General features: G+C 41.6%; 2 protein-coding genes across 2 annotated transcripts in view; both read right to left on the bottom strand.

Annotated features, from left to right (window-relative positions):
- The window catches only part of HADHB (hydroxyacyl-CoA dehydrogenase trifunctional multienzyme complex subunit beta), a 644785-nt gene that overhangs the window by 69022 nt on the left and 555124 nt on the right, over positions 1 to 20639 (bottom strand). The gene's annotated exons all lie outside the window — the stretch shown is intronic.
- RAB10 (RAB10, member RAS oncogene family) overlaps positions 1 to 20639 on the bottom strand; it is a 47235-nt gene that overhangs the window by 14161 nt on the left and 12435 nt on the right. Inside the window, exon 2 of the mRNA XM_064508189.1 lies at positions 4013 to 4073. Coding sequence (XP_064364259.1) covers positions 4013 to 4073 — 61 coding nt within the window. The remainder of the gene's footprint in view (positions 1 to 4012; positions 4074 to 20639) is intronic.

The raw sequence follows: 20639 nt of genomic DNA, 5'->3' as shown, positions 1-20639 counted from the left end.
TTTCGCTCCCTTCTCTGTACTATGACCATTATTGAAAATATTAGTATCTTCCAAGAAATTCATCTGTGCCCTTCCTTCCAGGTCCCACCCTTAACGAATATTTTCACCTCCAAATGTTTGTACCTTTCTGCCAAATCCTGTACTAATCCCAACCATTACTAACTTTCCATGTGACGTTATATCATAAACTTTAGGTTACTGTACCCAGCCCCGCCGTTCTGCACTTCCCTTTGTCCCAACCTCCTCGCTCGCCATTGCAACACCACCCTGCAATGAAGACGCACACTTACATTTGGAGCAATATCTTTAATCCTAGCTCGAACTTTACTGAACAGCAACTCCACCTTTCAGCAGCCATGGAATCGCAAGTTGTTTATCACCTCTGGTGAGGTCTAACTCAGCTTGACCTTGGGTATTCTTACTTCACTCCTGCATATCTTAAAGGTCAAGGCATGACTGAGATATCATCACATGTGCTCAGTCTTCACACCCTGTAATAGGTAGTCAGCTATCCTGCTTTTTAGGAAAGGGGCAGAGCATTGTTAGAAAGGGCCATTAGCTGCTTTTCTGTGACGCTGATCTCTCGTTGTGCTAGACAAGGTACAAGAGACTGCTCCCACCCCAAAGAGCACAAAAATCTGCACTACCCAACACATCAAAGCATAATAAGCGTTGGGTCTTTGAAGACATTGCAGGGTAGCACAACACAACAATCTGGCTTTGTAGGCACAGAGCAACTCTCAAGGACACCAGCATGTAAAAGATTTAATGCATGGATGACGGAAGATTACATGGTACAGTGAGAGGCAGGTTAATGTAGTAATTTTAAATTGAGAAACAGTTTATTTCTATTGTTTTCCGTATGAGAAAAGAAATACATCCTTCACCTATGTAAATACCAAATGCTATTAAATCAAGTACTTAATTGTCCCCACTGATGCAGAAACCCTTCAAGGCTTGCTCTGTAAGCTACAGGTTTGTTCAGCCACCGCTTTTGCCAGCTCAGTTCCTTAGTAAACCCTGGGCAACTTTATATAAAGAAACTCCTTCATATTTGGAAAATGGCTAACATATACTGAGTTCTTTAATGCACAAAATTATCTGTTAGCATCTGTCATTTTGGAAACAGCTGAAGTTCACTCTTCTGAAACAATGATGAACGTCAAGTACTGAAAAACCTCAAGTTAGGTATCAATCTGAATAAGCACCACTACTACTACTGTAACACAAGACAAAACTACCTTTGCTTCCCAAGATGTTTAAAAAGCCTAAAACATACCTGATGCACAAGCGTAACTGCAACGTAGCTGAAAGTACACAAGTACCAAGTGTCTCATCTCCTGTCCTTAACCAAAATTGAGCCTGTTTTCTTTTCACTGAAGCTCTTTTGTTATCTTCTGATCAGCTTATTCCAGTATGGTATTGCGTGCCCATTAAATCCTACCCATGATTCAGAATATATGCTTTAAACCGTTTCAACTCTGTTAGCTATTGTGCATTTACATCAGCTACAGAAGCACAGTCCCTACTCTCGGCACAAACAAGAAAAGCTACCAGTACGGCCTTAAGCTCAGACGGGAAACCCTCAGCCCGAATGTGTCCCTTGCTTACTAAGCGACTGCGGAGGGAACGAGGTGTAGATCTGGAAATATGTTACATAACCCCTAGAAATAAAGGTTCAGTTTAAATACAGGAAGCGACAGTTAAATATAGACGCATTACACCAAGTAAAGTATCTTAACCAAAACACATTGCTATTCTAGCTACCAGCAAACCACTGCTGGGCAAAATTCCTTTTAGAGGCAAAGATGGAAACAACAGTCTAGATAAAGCCCCATATTTTTTGCACGACGAGCGTGTGCAACAGGAAACTTCATCTCATACTTGACAAGTTTAATTTCAAAAGTGAAATTTTGAACTGTCAGGAACAGGGAACATGCTTTTGTAGAGTCACAAACCACCTCTCATCTTTGCAACACTTAAAGGTTGCAACTACGCTTCAGTATTCCTAGTAAAAATCCCACGTCTGCTCAGTTGAAGCGTTCTATGTCCAACGATTAGGAGCAGTCTATTCCAAGATACCTAGGGCATGAGCTTGTCAGTGTTAATTTATTTGGTACAAAATATGAATATTATGTCAATATCTAACAATCAGAACCACATGTTAGCATGACCACACTGAGAACCTGTATCTTAGAACTTTAAGGTCTTGCAAAGGAGGAAAAAAAAAAAAAAAGTAAAACTGACAGAACTGAAGTTACTTGCCAAACCTATAAGATTAATATTTGTATTAGAATAAAACTCAGCTCATCCAAACCCTTCTTCATTTCTCTAAGCAACTAAACCCCACAGTGCTTACAATTTCATTACAGCTTGCTTGTCTGTCTCTATACACATTCCACATCCTCAGTATTCCATATATTCAATTACTACATTTCGTGAGGATTTTTCCCAATGTTTAGTCTAAGACTTCATTTTAAGTCATTTCAGTGTTTTGTGCTGTCCTTCTAACCTATTGCAATTCACAGCATCCGTCCTGGTTTGGTAAAAAAAATACATGATATACAAAACGATTGTTAAAAGTTAGGCTTTGATCTGGGGTGAAAATCTGAGTGTTAGCAGTCCAACGGACTAAGATCATAGCAACAGATGCCCGGTAACTCAGCCATGGAAGCTGTATCACACCTGAATGCCTCTTTAGCCTGAATGGCTCAGTCTCTTCCTTTTTCTGTTCTGCTTTCAGTTCCCAGCTTATCTAAACATATCTTTCTTTAGACATCCCAACCTAAAACACTGCCCTTACAGAGAGGTTACCCTCTGCTGCTCCCCAACGAAGCGTTCCTGTGCACAGAGTTACTTCAGATACACAGTTTTCAAAACAAAATCAATTTTGACAACTCTTCTTCACTGGACACAAACTAAATAGCTAAGTTGGCCTATTTCTGCTAAGGAGGTGCTCAGAGGACTGGGATATGAGAAAGAGCTGAGAGACAGCGCACACTCAGAGCAGTGGTAACACAAAGGATTCGGAAAGCATCTGTGACGAAGGCTGCTCATTCAGCCAGTCTTACGGCATCAGAATGACGGCTCAGAGGAGGAACAACACTTCCCTCTGGCTAAAATCCACGCTGCGGAGTACTGAGAGTTCTGCATTTACAAATGTCAAACATCATCCAGCAATAAATAAGGATTTTTATTAGCAAGTGACAAAATGGGCAAACTCAAGTTCTGAACTCAAAGTAAACTAGAGTGTGTGTCAGTGGTACGTACACTTGGCTGAGGAGGAGGGAGTTTAAACAAAAATGTGAGCTAGGGGAAGCCATTAACTTTCTTGACTTAACTTGCTAAGGGGCTATTAAAATGGAAAGAATCTCCAGCTAGACATGCATAAAAAGCTAAAGGAAAACAAAGTTTAAGTTTTGCCTCGTGTTAGACTTTCCTTCAGAAAAGTAGTCATCATCTCAGCCAACTGAAAAACTGTCCACAGTTTATTATGGAAAAATATAAAATAAGTGCAGAGATGGATTGCAGTTTCTTGCTGATGCAAAGGAAGGCTGACAGGTCAATTTAAAATAGATTCAAGACAACTTGGAGTTTAAAAATTCCAGTTTTAAAACACTTCCCACTAAATCATGGACTACTAATATCCTTGTCCTTCCAAACAGGAGATCCGCCAACAGTCTGTCCAAAGCAGTGGCCCAGTAACAGCAGTTACACATGCGAGACAGATCTTTTTCCCTCTTTCTTGAAAAAGCTGCAGAGAGTGAGCAGGGTCTATTAAAATGTCACACTAGTTTAAACCACTTCAAACAGTTCTGGCACTCCACCTTCCAGTTTTAACACATGGAGTTTTACCACTATTGGAAATACACAACACAGTCACAAAATTAGACTCCTGAATGTAATCTCAGCAATCTCAATCTCTTCTGAGATTACACTTCACTAAAACCTGCTTCTGAAAGAAGCTATCCGAGAGAATGCCACCAGGGAGCTCTTTGGGTATATTACTCACCATATCTGTAGCTTGATCTTCTTTCCTTGTAATTCAACAGTTTTAATCTTGAAGTCTATCCCTAAAACAAATAAATACATAAATAAATAATTGGTATTTATTTACAAAAGAGCAATTCCAAATTAACTCAGAATTATTTCAGACAAACAGCTATTTCTCTTCCTCTATTGAACTGGCAGGCAAATCAAGGATATCAGAATAAGCTGGAATGCAAGAGAATGCCTACTGATGCAAACAAGGCCTCAAAGGGTCTACATAATCAGTCAAACTTTGGACACTTCCAAGGGTTTAAGATGATCTGGCCTAAAAGACTTTTAAACATCTTGCTTAGTTTTAAGAGCAATGAAAAATATCAAGCTTTTACAATTTTTCTGAAGAACTTCTAAAAAAGGAAATTTGGGGGTTTGGTGTAAATTTAAACATCCTAATTAAATAGCAAGCTTTTTCTTATTTTTTAAAAATATTATCTCCCCAAAAGAGGAAACCATGGTATTTTGCAGATGCTCAAAAATTATGGTTTTTTTAAAATAACTTTTATGCCTAATCCTTTTGATTAGGCACTATTTCAGAAACTGCCTCTCAAAAAATTGCCAAACTTTTTTCTGAGATTCTGCTTTCTGTTAATCTTAAGTAATCTACTTGTAAGAATAAGATTAACCTCAAAAATCTTAATGCTTGTTACCTGTTTAACTTAATTTGAAGAGGTCAGTGGGAGAGCTTAAAACAGAGCACGCAACAAGACCGCAGATTATTAAAAATAGTCAGCTTGCCTTTTACACCATTGATACAAGCAGCAGAAGCCCTGAAACATCTCTTGAATTAAACACACATGCAAAGCTTATAAACAGTCAACCTCAAGCTTCACTGATGTAAACAGAGAGCTTTAAGTGACATGAAGCTTTTACCAGCAACGAAACACAAGTTATCTTCATGGGAGTTACTTGGAACCCAACCATCACGTCTCTTCACCCAAGCCAGTCTCTGGTCCTGCCTCTGGCTTCGTACAAGCAAAGTCACAACGTGACAGAAGGGCCTAACCATGTCTCTCAAGACTTAGGACAAGCTGAGACCATCTTCAATGACAGAGCATGAATAAGGTTTTATTTTTAATACCAACTAACACAAAATAATTCACTTGTTAAATTGTGGCAAAATCTGAAATGGTACTGCAAGAAAGCTGGCCAAATATGGGATGTGCAAGGACTGACCAAAGGGGAGCTGAAGGACAGCTGTACAAAAAGGCGCAGGAAAGAGGAAACTATCAAACTGGAGACAGATCATTAGCCAGGATGGGCACTGAAACCAGTATTTAATATTTGCATTATTAATTCTGGTGTAATAAACTGTCATATTAAAGTGTCCTGCTTCCAAAATTGAGAGGCGTTCTAGAAAGCACAATCAAAATAAGAAACCGATAACCTTGAAGACAGAAAAAAACAAGGGATGGCTGTCAGTAGCACCAAATGCATTATTACATGTCTGTTAACCAAGAATTCCTTTTACAAATCAGCGGCTGTTTCTAAGTGACAAAAAGAGGAAAGGCTGAAGGCTAAGGGATTACCGTTTTGCTTTCACAGAATAACTATATACCAGTAGAGAGGGAATTCTAAAATGAACAAATATGGTCTTGCATACACCTAGTGAGAAATTTCCAGCAAAGTTAGGGAAATATGAACATCATCGTGGAAGACCCTGGTGAAAACCTCGTCACTCTGGTCCAGAAAAGACGGGCTCGCACTGAAGGGGATGCGGCACGAGGCAAGTGAGGACAAGGAACCCCCACCAGCTCCTCCGGATCAAGAGGGACTCGAGGACCGTGTCTTGTTTCAACCTCCTTTTCCCCCAAAGGCTCACAGTTATCTGCACAGGCTGCACCCAGGGGAGCTGCAACACCAACGGCCGTACTCTCAAATGCTCTGACAGTAATTAGATGTCAGAGGTCTGGTTTTCAATTCAAACCAGAGAACCAATGCTGATGATTTTCCATGTTTTCTAAATATCTGCTTACATTTAGCCTTTTCTGAAGCAGCAGCTGAAATCACAAATTTCCCTCCTAAATCTACAAGGTCATTTTACACCAATTGAGATTAAATAGAGTTTAGGAAACATTGCTTATTATATAACAAGTCCACATGGGAAGTCTGGTTTAAAGTCTGCACAGTTTAACTCCTTTCACCCAAAATATACTGTACACAGTACTTCATTTTAAAGTTGAAATACTAAAATATTACATTCTTTTACCTAAAAATCAGGATAGTTAGCTGTCAGGAAGTCAAGCCTGCAGGAGTCCAGCGTGATACCAGTAAAGGGAACATTTCTATGGAGCTCTGCAGAAGCTTCAACAAAACCTAAGTAGTCGGGCATTCGAAGGCACCTTGTTAAAGGCCTCTAACAACGCAAAATATTTACAGCTTTAAAAAATAACACACTAAGGAACACTCCTACGTGAAGCGGTTTCTTCTAAAGGAAGCAAGTTTCCTCCCTTCCGGCTTCAAGCCCCGCTGGATGGGGGCTCCCCTGGACGGAGCTGGCGGCACGGCAGAGGACAACGGCTCAAAGCGTTCGATTCTTTCCAGCTGGCCAAGCAATATTTCATTACTCACGTTAAGTCAAACTTGTAAATCAACATAGCTGGGATCATGTATATGGGGTTTGAAAAACAAACCCGCCAAATGGCCAACAGCCAATACACAAAACTGCCCCAAAAGCAGTTTAGTTAAAGTTTTAACCACCCCCCGTTTTGCTGCTTTTAGCCAGGCTGTTTGTGATGATGTAGTGCTCCCCGGCAGTATTTGCTGTCGTATCAAACATTAATAGCACAGAGCATTTGCCAAAGGATCGTGAATAAAAGTGTTTTTATGCAGTGATGCTTACTTTCAGGTTCTGCCCAGATAGAGCAGGATGTTTGACAGGCACTTTTTATGCATTAAGATAAAGCAAGCTGCTAAGCTGGCCAAATAAATTAACTCTTTTCTGCATTGAGAGGGATTCAGCTCACGTTAGGGATAAAATAAATTTCTAATTCCATGTTACACTCTGCTTCCATTCCAACCACACTATAATACCAGTTCAGCCTTTGTAACAGAAAGAAAGTTATAAATAGCAGTGGACATTTGCCCATAAATACTTTCAAATTAGTTTTAACAGACAGGAAAAAGTGGGCTTTTACATCGCTTTTATGACTAATTCAGCTCTAGGCCTGTCTGAAGAGCTCTCCAGCTAGGGCCTTCAGGCTTCAGAGGAACGGATTACAGATACGGGGAATTTCCAGCGACATTAAGATTAACTTCAGGAAAGAGGTTAAGAGGGATAACAGGTAAAAAACATCAAATGACATGCAGAATGGCCACATTACTATCAATGGCCATATTATTGTTATAGAAGAACTGCAAATTTGAAGAATTAATGAATTAAAGATGAACATGAAGTTATTCCCTCATTAAGTGTTGGTAAAATATTCACTAATTCTAACAGTTTAGAGCAAGGTGGAATTCACAGAAAATCCTGGAAGTGTATCGACAACATAAAAACATTTAAGATAACTCTACATTTTCAAATAAAAGTTTAGAAAGATTCTTATGCTTTAGTGTAGCTCACACAGTTTAATAACAAAGTTTTCTTACAGGCAGATCATCCAAGGCTTCCAGCTCACTTCTGGACTTCCTCCAAATTTCAAGTCTCTTATGATGCTCTAAACAACTGGTATGGGCCTAGGACTGACCAAAAACCAAACTCACAGCATTAAAAAGATAGAAACTATCTATGCCTTCTTTAGGTTCTAGACTTCTAGTATCAAGGCTTAAAAAAAAAGTTACTAGATTTCATGATATGTAAAAGACAAAATCTGTCATTACAAACACTGAAAGCCACTTATGCCTATTCACCATAAAGCACCGACTATGAACTGCTACACATAGGCCAAAGGCAGTTTCAGAAGCTTAAATGTTAGGCTTCTACCTCAGGCCACCGAAGTCAAGCTCTTACGTCTGTGTCAACAGAAGCGTCAGATGTTGAGTTACTCCTGATACAGCATTCCAGTTCCATGTGCCTAAGCTTAAATATCTGCAGGTGCTGGTGAATACAGAACTACTTGCTCATCAGTTCTGAGTTTCCATCACTCAGACTATAGTGAAGACTCAGGACCTGTTTCAGAGAAGGACAATATTTAAAATTCATAACCACTGCACCCAGTTACATATCACATTTCACCTCCTCGAGCCCATTCCGAGTTTCTGCAGAGATCACTCTTCCATTGCTAAATCACAAACCAACTGTTCTTGAAAAGGGAAAGAGAGAATGCCATCAATACAAGAGGGAAGGCGAACGTTATTTTCCCTTCCATTTCAGAGCTACAAATGATGAGCCAGCCCTTTCCAGAGAGCCTGAATCCGGCCTGCATTCTTTCACAACAAAGATTTCATTCAGCCCAGCGAGGACACTGGGCAGCGGGAGACGGAGCGCACGGCAGGAGAGGGGCGATGCTGCAGCGCTGAGAGCCTGACAGTGCAAATCACCGTCAACTGCGCACTGTGCATACCAAGTGCGTGCATATAAATAAGTATCTTTTGTAATTAATTAGTACCTGTTTTACAAACATACCTTAACAGTATTACCTGCTTTCAACTCTGGTAAGAAAAGCAAAAGCGCAGAAATTTGCACTGTAGTCTTGCGTCTTCAAGCCGTCCACCTTTTAACTTGCAGCCTTTGGCAACGGCAGGTATTTTTCTTAACAGTGTACTTCAACTATAGCAATGGCAACACCTGAATTAACATGATACAACTGAAGCCACATTCAAACTGTCTGATAAATACTCAGAGCCATCTGAACGGCATCTTTTACTTGCATCCATTCCCAGTGATCAGTAATCTTCTACAATGTCTGCTGAGGAAGCTCTCAGCTTGGCCTATAGTATTTTTTCCAAAGTAAGATTTAAGATATAACTGAATATTCCCCCCACAAATCCACTTCAAACAACTAAACCAAGGTGGAACTTTTCCAACTGCTTTAATTGCTACAGAAAGATATAAAACTGTATCTTTACTGCCTACCTTGTTAGAAACTCCAGCATAAGAGAGAGACTGACCAGCCAGGAAAAAAAAGATCTACCTGCTATGTTTCTTTGAATGAATAAATTTCAAATTCAGAATAACAAGGAACCACAACCATAAACATTGCATTAATACTAATAGTAAGAACTAGCATATGTTGTTAGCACCACTAAGAGCAAACACCACAAAGCCAGCGAGAAAACAGCTATCCTTTAGTTATCTGCAGAGGTTACAGCAGGGCCCAGTAAGCAGCCCTAAAAAGAGTTTTTATTTAAAAGCAAAAATGCAACAGAAGAAAGCTTACTGGCAGCAGGAAAACACAGCAGTAGCTTGCAGCCTAAGTTGGGTGTGGAGGGGAAGGGGTCGAAATTACAGATTTAATTCTAAGTATGTCTAATCTCTTTACACAGAACTACTGGACCACGAGACCCCCAGCATTCTCAAGGCAGATATACACGAGACGACTTCCTTAAGCTTAACAACTTAATGCAGAAGATGACTTCTAAAACAAATTCCCAGGCCAGGTACTGCTTTATCAAGTGTATTAATTTGTCTAGGGCACAACACTAATGGAAAAGGTGCCCCATCAATCCCCTTAGTAACTAGCTTTCACATACATCAACAGTCCAGAATTATCAACTCTCTGAAGTCATCACAATTCTTGTATATGAGTTTTAGTACGTCAGAATGTTAATTTTACTAAAAATAAGCAGACATGTTATCAATAAAGTTAAGGTCAAATACTTTGTAAGAAATCTTTGGATGTTAATACATTTTCTCCTTTCAAAGAAATCCCAACACAAGTGTATCATGCAAGAGATGAGAGTTCCACTTTTAACTAAGCTTTTAGTGATCTCAGTTGCTAATTAGGTCTTTCAAAATATTTATTCTACAAGGTATTCATACCTACAAGGTACGAGTATACAACATTCCCAACCACACTCGACATTTTCACTGCATACAGTGTTTTTCAGAAGCTTTAACTGCATGAGCTAGATGTTTAAGGTATCGCTTCCTCCTTCACATCTCTACCACAGCACAAAGTTTCAGTACTGGATTCTGCAGATGTTGTACACAATACTGGGGTCTGGCACTTAGATGAAAATGTTTCGCACTTGTGGCTAGAAAGTGGTTTAAGTACAAGATTCAGACAGAAAATTATTTCAGAGGAAGGACAGCAAACCACACGCCAGAAGAGCAGCTTGTACCTCGGTATGCTGGGAGCAATTCCCTTCCACCTCCGCAGAGAGCTGTGCGAGTCCATGCAGATTACACAAGCATATCACCAACATGTTTTAAGACTTTGAAGATCAGGTTCTTCATTTAAAAACAAAAACAAAAAAAAAATCAAACTTGCTTCTTAGTGTCTGGGGGGGGGGTTATTATTATGGTATTATTATCTCTGGGTTTATTGCAAATAGATTTAGTGAAGATGGCTATACAGCGTAGTCATAGCAAGCGAACCTTACTGCACATTCGTTACTGCCCGAGTCTCGGTTTCTTACCACTCCATTTCTGGAGTGGCCCATTTCTGGCCTCACCAGTTGCAACCAGCATCGCCTAGTTCCTCCTGGTCAGCCCTGGGTGCTGTTGGTTATCTGCAGTCAGCTGGGGCCCAAGGCAAGGGGGGGCCTGGGGCAGTTGTGCTCCGCCACACTGAGCCCAACATGGGGCAGGGGGGCAGCTGCGCTCCGCCACGCTTAGCAAAACTGAAAATTGAATTGTTCTGATACTACAGTGACTTGTTAACAAGCATTACATGACTACCTGACAAACACACAAATCATGTTATCCCGTGATAATCTCAATTCTGATTCTTCAGAAGGAAATCTGAATGACTGCTTTTTTCTAGGTGAAGAAGAACTGGGTAGTCGTCTTCTCGTCTGCAGCATGGCTCCTCCGCTTTGCTAGGCAGGCTGTAATTTAGCAAGAGCTGCCTGGAAAACGGCTGCAGGGTCGGCAGGAGCTGCCTTTTTACAGCTCCCTGGGACGTTCCCTTTCACAGGTCCAATGCACGCAGGGAAGCAGCAGGCATTCATCAAGAGATACCACTTTTAAGAATTACAACTTTTTTATAGAGTATTTAGAAATCCCTAGCGAGCCTCCAAACTAATCATTATCCAGACTCTTCTGGAACAGAAACTGAAGTTATTTATATTCTCATCCTTTGGCAAAAGCTCATGTGAAAGCATAAGTTTTTTCATAGGTACAAAATTCAGCTGACAAGGTAAGCAACAGGAAGCTTTAGGCTAGTTGAGACAGGCCTCTACAGTCATGTTATTTCATTTTGAAATACAGATTTGTTACCTTTGGAAGAAAGCATGGCATTCAGTCAGAGATGGCAGAAAATCCCAGTAACTACAAATGGAACTGGATGCCAGGTTATCCTCCTGTATCATTTGTCGCTTAGACCTTGCATGGATTTCTTTAACAGGCAGATCTGCTAGGCTATAAGTTCTTCCCGAAGTTTCTTTTTTCAGCAGATGATTGCAATAAAAAAGAATACAAGGAGTCACTACACAAAGTCTCAAGCTCTTCCTCACTAAAGCAAGTCTGAAAGAATTACCAAAGCCTGCCAGGAATCCCGAAAACCTGGACTACCTAGTTTCTCTGAGGGGATACTGAGAAACTGCAGATCCAGGTAAAGAACAGATACTTTAGATTATAACTAGTCTCTCTAACAGGGTATTTATTCAGCAGGAATCAAGGATTACACTGCATTTGAACTTTTCCTTATATCTAGCCCTGATCAGCTGTGACATGTTCAGCTACTTGGGGAAGGAACCAAATAAATACTGCAGACCAGCAACAGAGCAATCCATTCAATACCAGGAGAAGCACATCAATGCTTTAGAGTCTGACAACACACAAGTACCCAGTGCTCTTAGTCTAAGCTTAAGCAGAAAATACTAGTTTTGCTTACACCTCTGCAGGAAGATGTACAAATAGCTATCAAGACAGCTTTCCACCTCTGGGTTTTACAGTACTGAATCTACCTCCTTTCCCAGCTTTTAAATAGATTTAATATTTAATCCCATGAGCAAATAAGACAGTCTTCCTCTTTCAGGAGAAAGTTTACTTTGTACACATGCTTATCTCAAACGCAAGTTTTCCAAAAATCATGCAAGTCCTCAGAGGACGCTTTAGTATCCCAGCCTCACAAACCTCTTTCCTAGCTCTCAAGGAGAGCTGCAGGCTGCCATGGATCGCTCCCAAGAACGCTAACCTACCGCAGAATACACAAATAGGTCAGGCAGCCCGCACGGGCCACAGAGACCTCAGGCCTGGCCTATCTTTAGGTGGCTCATTTCAGAAGCAGAAAGAGAAACTAGGCACCTCAGGTTTTGCTCCAGTACTTGCCCATGCTGTGTTCTCCATCTGCAGATGGGGAACTAGGTAAAGGAAGAGGAAGAGCGGGATTAACAGAGGAGTTGTATAGTCAAAGGCGAAGCTTTACACAAAGAGATGTAAAAATTCTAGCTAGTATAATTACATTTGCAGCCTTGGTGCCAGTTCCTTCCCTTAGAAAAACCAGGGCACATTACTTACGTGGCTCTAAGGTCAATTTTATCTTCTCTGTTTCAACAAAAAGAGCTGACACAGCACCCAGACAGTAGATACACAGAGTAAGCTAAGCTCTCTAGCAAAATTTGTCCTTTCTTTTTGATTTTTCTTGACCTCACACTAAAACTTGTGAGTACATTAACCATTGCGGACAACTCCAGAAGCTGAAGAGACATTATCCAGTAAAAGCAAGTACTACTATGGAACAAATCAAGAAGGAAGTGCCTACGCAAAAGCAAATGCCCATTCTTTTTAACTAAAGGCTACTACCATGCTGCTCAGACCTAAAATAAATGCTTAAGAAAAAACTACAAACTTTCACAATACAAATTAACATGATATGGTCTCTTAGTTGTCTCACAGGTCTCCCATTCATCGAGAAAGCAGCTATATATATATACACACATTATATATAACCGTTGCTCAGAAGCAACAGCTTCCAGGAGTGCAGCAGCAGGGCAGGATAGCAGGGTCTCAGCAGTCTGCGCAGAAAGGGACCCAGAAAACCACTCAGGACAGTGCAGGACTCCCAGAGCCACCACTGTGAATGTGGTGAGGTGCCACAAAGCATATTTCCCAGCAGCAGCAATTGGTGAGCCCTTTACTCAGCAACTCTTGGACCAAATCCAGAACACAGTGTCTAGTCTTGGGTCCCCCAATACAAGACATCAACAAACTGGAGTGACTTCAGCAGATGCTACCAAGATGTTCAGGGCTGGAGCACTTAAGTGAGGAGAAGCTACAGGTATTGGGCTTGTTCAGCCTGGAGAAGAAAAGACTGAAGGGGGATCCAAGAGCAGCCCCCAGCACCAGCAAGGAGGTTATCAAGAATCACAGAATAGTTGAGGTTGAAAGGGACCTCTGGAGATTGTCCAAGTCCAACCCCTGGTCAAGCAGGATCTACTAGAGCAGCTTGCTCAGGGCTGAGTCCAGTCAGGTTTTGAATACCTTCAAAGATGGAGACTCCACAACCTCCCCAGGCAACCTGTTCCTGTGTTTGATCACTCTCATAGTAAAAAAGCTTTTTCTTACATTTAAATGGAGTTTCCTATACTTCCATTTGTGCCCATTACCTCTTGTACTTTCACTGGAAACCGCTGAAAAGCCTGAAGGCTTTGCCTTCTTTACTCCCTCCCATCAGGTATTTATTTATACTGATAAGATCCCTCCAGGCTAGGGCAGTCCCAGCCTCTCAAGTCCCTTAGTCATCTTTGTGGCCCTTTGCTGGACTCGATCCAGTATGTCCATGTCTTTCTTGCACTGGGGAGCCCAAAACTGGACACAGGACTCCAGGTGTGGCCTAACCAGGGCTGAGGAGAGGGGAAGGATCACCTCCCTCAACCTGCTGGCAACATTCTTCCTAATGTAGCCCAGGATACCATTGGCCTTCTTTGCTGCAAGGTCATCTTGCTGGCTCATAGTCAACTCGTGGTCCACCAGGACTCCCAGGTCCTTCTCTGCAGAGATGCTCTCCCACAGGTCAGCCCCCAGCCTGTCCTGCTGCATGGGGTTATTCCTCCCTAGGTGCAGGCCTTTGCACATCCCTTTATTGAACTTCACCAGGTTCCTCTTTGCCCACCTGCAGATGCAAGCAGAAAACAAGCTCTGCCAGGGGAGACATCAGAGCCAGCTGAGCCTGAACACATCAACGCCAATAGGAAGCAGCCAACAAGCACAGTTGGAGACTCCCTTCTGTAGCACTGGAAGCACCTATACCCTGACCAGACTTCCTCTCTCCCATGGTTTGTGGCTTACTGGGGACTTGGGTCTCAGATATTGCAGAAACACTGATATGGCTCATCTTGGCCTGCTGTCCCTTGCAGCTCATCTGTGTCTGCACCCTTGACACTGCCGAGGGAGATGCCGAATATATCCAGAGTGACTGGAGACTCTGGGGGCTGGGGAAGTGTCATGTCAGTCCCAGCAGTGTCCTCCTTGTGCTTGCCAGTGAAAGGGAAAGTGCTTAGGTAGGAGCGGGCACCTTCTGTGGGTGTCACAGGCATAGCTTTGCCTTCATGACAGAGGACCACCTCTGAAGAGGAATGCTGGGGAAGGATGTGATCCATCCCAAAGCACAGCAAAAGCATCTTAAGCAACAGACTTGCTAACGTAGAGAGGAGGGCTTTACACTAGGTTTGCTAGGTATGACAACGAAAGCCTGGAGGGAAACAAAGGTTCACGGGCAATGAGGAAGCATTCGGGGACTAGGTGATGGAGGAGGCTCTCACCTCTTGCTTATCCTGTGAAAGCAGCATGGTTAGGGCTCCCTCTCAAGTGGCTGAACAAAACATCCACAGCATGGGAAACAGGAGAAATTACGCACAGCTGCAGAGTTTTGATCTTACTAGGATTCCAGGGTTGCGGTGGGACAGGTCGCAAGACCAGAGCACTGCAATGCACAAATAGAGACATTTTAGGAAGGACAGGCCAGGAAGCAGGGATGTGCCCCACACAGCAGCGCAAACACATGCACGTTTCCTTCAGAACGGGTAATAAGCCAGTCGAGAGCTTACAAGTAACGACTGGACAACAGGCCAACATGGGTGCAACGGCAGTGAGAATCTGCTACAAACAGCCCAATGAAGAGCAAGAAGTAGCTGAAGCCTTCTTCAGGCAACTGAAAAAAGCCTCACACTTGCAAGCCATGGTACTCAAGGAAGACTTCAACTATCTCTACTGCTAGTGTGGCAAGACAAAAGGCCACAAGAAATCCAGGAGATTTCTGGAGTGCTTTGGAGACAGCTTCTTGAAATAGGTGATCAACAAATAAAACTAAGGGGGACACTATGCTGGTTCTGTTACTCATAAGCAAAGAACTAGACAGAGATATGAAGACTGAGGGCAGCCACAACTGCAGCAATCACAAACTCAGAATTTAATATCCTGAAAGAAGAGAGCAAGACAAATAATTATCACCCTGAACTTCAGGAGAACAGCATTCATCTTGTTTAAGGATCTGTGTGGTAGGAGAGTCCCAAGGGAGACTGCCCTGAAGAGGGCTAAGGGGCCCAAGGCAGCTGGTTAATCTTCAAGAATAACCTCCTCAAAGCACAAGAAAGGTGCGCAGAAAGTCAAGCACTAGGGACAGAATTAGCAAAGTGGAGTTGAAACAAGTGACAAATATGAAAGACAAGAGTACACTGGCAGCAAAATGAAAGCTAAGGAAAATATGGGTCGGCTGTTCCTTGGGGCACAAACACCAAGGTACTCGATGTTTTCTTCACTTGTTTTTATTAGTGAAGTCCCTTAAAACTAGTTGCAGTAAGCCAGTACTTACAGTAGAGGACCACTAAAGCAAACTGAAGCCACACAAATCCATGGGACAAGCCGAGATGTATTTGGCCATAACTGGTCAATGCCATGGTAAGATTGTTATTACCTTTGAAATGTTATGGCAATCAGGAGGTTGATCCAGTTGTTTTTCAGCTATTTTGCATTCTAGATGGATGGACTGCAACATCCCAACTTGGATATAAAGATGCTACATGTGACTATGTCAAAGGCTTCAATGAGCTCAAGGTTTACAATATCCACTGCTCTTACCTCATCCAGAGATCTAGCGACTTCAGCAGAGAAGACAATTAGGATGGTCAAGCACGATTTACCCTTGGTAAATCCATGCTGGCTATTCCCAGTAGTCCTTCACATGACCAGAAAAGGCTTCCACAAGAACTTGCTCCAAGGCTTTCCCAGAGACCAAAGCAATGCTGACCGACTTGTAGTTCCCCAGATCATCCTTCTTGTTCTTTCTGAAGATGGGCATGACATTCACCTTTCTCCTATCACTGGAGATCTTCTCCAGTCTCCATCACCTTTCAAAGATACAGTGGCCTTATAATGAAATCAGCTAGTTCTCTCAGCATCCCAGCTGGTTCCATGAACTTACTGTGTTTTCTCAAGTAGTCCCTGACTTATTCCTTGCGAGTTACTTGTGGTTTCTCTCCTCCTTCCTTGAATCCTGCCTCTAGGCCCAAGGGCACAGGAGACTTTGCCACTGAAGACCTTCACAGCAGAGACGAAGGAACCACTGACTACCTCAGCTTTGTGTTCACTGTCACAAAATTACTTACAGCATTCAAGCATGAGGCCCATATCTGCCTTGTTTTCAAGTCCTCATCTTCCTTATTTAAGGGTTTCTACTGCATTCCCTCTGGTCACTCTTGCTACCCCAAAGGGAGAATCTTAACTCACTGTATCATTCCCAGCATGAAAGGCATTCTGGATTTCTTGGCTGTCCTTCTCTAAACCTTAAATTTTTTTGTTTTTCATAGTCAGTGAACAGCACTGTAACACAGTATTCAAGATATGAGCAAACTAGCAATTTTTGCAGTAGTAAAACAGAAATTCAATGAATTAGTGTGCTTTAGTGTTTCATCCGCTCTGCAGTAAGTTTTTGTTAATGCAGAGTGCGCAAGCTAGAAGAGCAACAAGAACGAACTCGGCTTTCCTGCTCTGGAAGGTTCCAAGTCATGACAGTTTAGCAGTTACGAAACACCAGAAGTTGCATCTAAATAGCAAAATGTGCATCTTTTATAAAGTCTTAGAAAATGTACATTTACTTAATTCCAGTAGTCTAACAAAGTTTCAACTAACAACTGGTTAACAGAAGACATCCATGGAAGCACCCTGTTTGAGAGCTTGGTTTTGATTGAGCTGGACACGGAGAGACAATAGAGAAACAAGTAATTTAATTACAGTTTAAGTCCACCAGCCATAAATGAAGTTTTGATTGGTTTTTTACACTTTTTTTTGCTCTTCTCCCCCACACCTTGAGGCACTGTTGTTAATCTTCTACTTTCAGACTGAATCTAACAGTTAGCTGCTTCTCCTTTCAAAAAGGACCTTCCCTAAAGGCTCTGCTAGCCATCTAGTTGCTAAACAATCTTTCATTTATGCAACCAATTAAATACTTAGTTTTAGGACCCTCATGAACTATCATTTTTAAGTGAGGTCACCAGCCTCAATCGACAACACCTTGATAGCAACTGCCATCATATAGAACAAGCTTTTCTTAGACCGCATTCATAAAAACAAGCGGAGAAACTGTGTGTGGCATAGCTATAGCTTCAACAGGTATTTCATGTACTAAAATTGGCATTCATGGGACAAGATGAATAATTAAGAGGTTTATTTCCGGACTATCCTGGAAACAGCTATTTTCAAAGACTAGGTACCAAGATAAATCATTATGACCAGACATCTTTCTCTAAAAAGATAAACTGAAGATTCTTACACAGTAATTTTTGCTAGTGTGATGTTATGTATCTTAATAAACCACACGTTTACTTAGAGCATGACTACTTTTAAGAATGAAGTAGATTCTCATAATCCAGACAAGCAGTAAACTTATCTTCAGCTTTTAACAAAATCTACCATAGCAGAGATTCTCAAAAAGGTTCATTCCTTTTTCAAGAGGCTGATCAAGTCCTACCTGTCTTCTAAAACCTAGACATGAGTTGGATTGAACAGCAGGTTTCTCCTGTAGGTTTACCAGTCCCTCTGAATCACTGCCACAGCTCTTCCCTAGTCTTCATTTTTTCAGTATGATTTTTACAGTATTTTTAGAAAATTGTCTTTACAAGTTAAGTTTCACTGATACCATGTCAATACATGAACATCTCTGGAACATATTTGTAAGGGAGAGCACAGTCATCACCAGTAGCACTGTTGCCAGATCGTCTTCAAGTGATTATCCATTGTTAACGAAGCAGATGACAAGCCTGCAAGACAGCCGCTTCTCAGTGTGACCCACATTCTTCCATTCTAGACATACACATTTGTTGTGCTTTCAAATGCTGTCATACATTATGAACAAATAAGAAACTGAAATAAGTGAGACTCAGTGTTGCAGGAATAAACATTACAGAGACATTTGATATATGAAACCAACGTTGACCAACCAATAAGGTGGACCCGGCTGAATATTCATTTTGGGTGACAATCCAAGACTCTGGCTTTATAACCCCCCCAAAACAATAGAAGGCCATTGTTTTATAGACTGACCTCTTATCTGAGCAAGGCCACATTCTTTGAATTCATTCATATCTTCAAACTTTTCAGAAACAGGGGATCTTCCCACTGCACTGCAGTTTCCCCATCTAGAGTTGCCCTGCTGGAGTTTTGCAGGCAGTTTGCCTCATACTCTGCCTACAGTCAACCAGGCAGTCCACAGATGAACAATGAGGTTCAGAACTAGAAGAGCAAAAGACACTTTCCTAATTTAAAGTTTATTTTTAAAATATTCCCACTTCTCTTCAAAGGGACAGATAAGTTGTAAGCATGCAAGCTTCCTTTGTGCATCTGTTTCAAGCATGAATGTTAAATTAGGTCAAGACTACAGCCTTCAGGTGCACCAAAAATCTTCTTTCACCACTAGCCTCACTTGAGATCTCCTCCAATATCACTCTTCAGATATTTATATTAAAGCCACAAATAAGTTAACACTTACATGCCAATTTTAGAGTAAATCACCACAAAAGTCAACAATATTGCTACCAGGAATTTTTTAAGAGCACTTGAGGGCAATGCTCATAGAAGATCAACATCAAACACATGGATGATTCACAAGCCCTTGTCTCTCTCCTTGGTTATTCTCTCTACACCAGGTTGTTCCACCTACTTAGCCACTGTGATCTTCCCTCCTTTCACCATCTTGTCACCTATATTAGAAGAGTTAACCATCTTCAGAAACAAACCTTGAGACAGCTTTCATTCTGCCTTACTCCCCTCCAGAAGAGATAAGTCCCTTACCTTCCCATTATACACTGGATACTTGCAGAGGTAAGTCTCTATATTTGCTGGAAGAGGAACAGTTCTTAAATGCAGATTATGTCCACACATACAGGTCTCAGAAGCTACAAGGCTCCTAAGCAGCAAGAGGTATTAAAAAGTCAGGAATTCCATGAAGTTCCTTTGCTAAACTGCTCAGATGTTTAACAAGTTGGTTAGAAAGTAAGCTTTAGCATACAGGTTAAAGTGCTATTTATCCCCATACCTGCAATTAAAACAGCAAATCCAAACAATGAGAAGTCAAGAATGACAATATTACCCTTCGCTACACAGCCTTAGCTGGTGTCCCATCACATGTATTCACTTCAGTAGTATTTAAATGCAACTGCCTCAAGCAACAAAATCGACAGTGAGTTGCTAAGAATCTTACACAGGTACCAAGTTTCAGCTCCTCTGTTGCATCTACTGCACACATTTAATTACAGCCCTGTAGAGGAAAGGCTAGCAATGAAGCTTATTTGCAAACAAAACCAACCAAACAAAAAAACAAGCCACCACATTAAGAAGAAAAACATTCCTGTGAAATGAGGAACTGTGAAATAAGAAGATATATGAGCTCAAAAACATTAATCAGAGGTGCCTGATTGGAAGTCTGTAGGGAACAGTATCTTAATGAGCTAAATTCAAATCAACAAAAGAAAAAAAAGGCTTCTAGCAACCTTTGTGACAAGTGTGACATCCTCCCCCCCACGTGCAAAGGCAGAAACGTATTCATGCCTCAGCAATCCAAGTCCACAATTCTGCATGATTAACAAAGACACCACCAGTGATTTAAGTTAATGTGGATGGCTGAGACAGAATGAAATAACACATATAGGTTCTTTTTTCTCCTTAAATCATCTCTGGCAAAGCAACAGGGTGGAGCAATTCAGGCACACTGTTTAATGGCTGCAGCTATATGCATCAACATTGGCCTCCGAGAACCTCAGGGTATTAAACATCGTACAGCATGCTACGGGCACTTCTAACAGCGCACCAGCTGACTGCAGTGCAAGTTCCTAGGACGAGAACTTCATCCGGTTGTTTAAGTGTTCCTGGTATGGCTCCGGTCTTGGCCAGCCAGCACTCTCCATATCAGGGCCTGGGCAAAGTTCAGGAGATCACCAGGAAAGGGACCATTTCCCAACAAAATGGATGCAGACACAAAGTTCTGGACCTCAAATGACGTGCTTAAAAACATATGGCACATTTAAACTTTTAAGCATCATTTTAGTTCACACGTTCA

Source organism: Dromaius novaehollandiae, chromosome 3 (assembly GCF_036370855.1).
Source record: "Dromaius novaehollandiae isolate bDroNov1 chromosome 3, bDroNov1.hap1, whole genome shotgun sequence".
Taxonomy (NCBI): Eukaryota; Metazoa; Chordata; class Aves; order Casuariiformes; family Dromaiidae; genus Dromaius; species Dromaius novaehollandiae.
The sequence above is the reverse complement of the archived record's forward strand: the minus strand, read 5'-3'. Positions and strand labels throughout refer to the sequence as shown.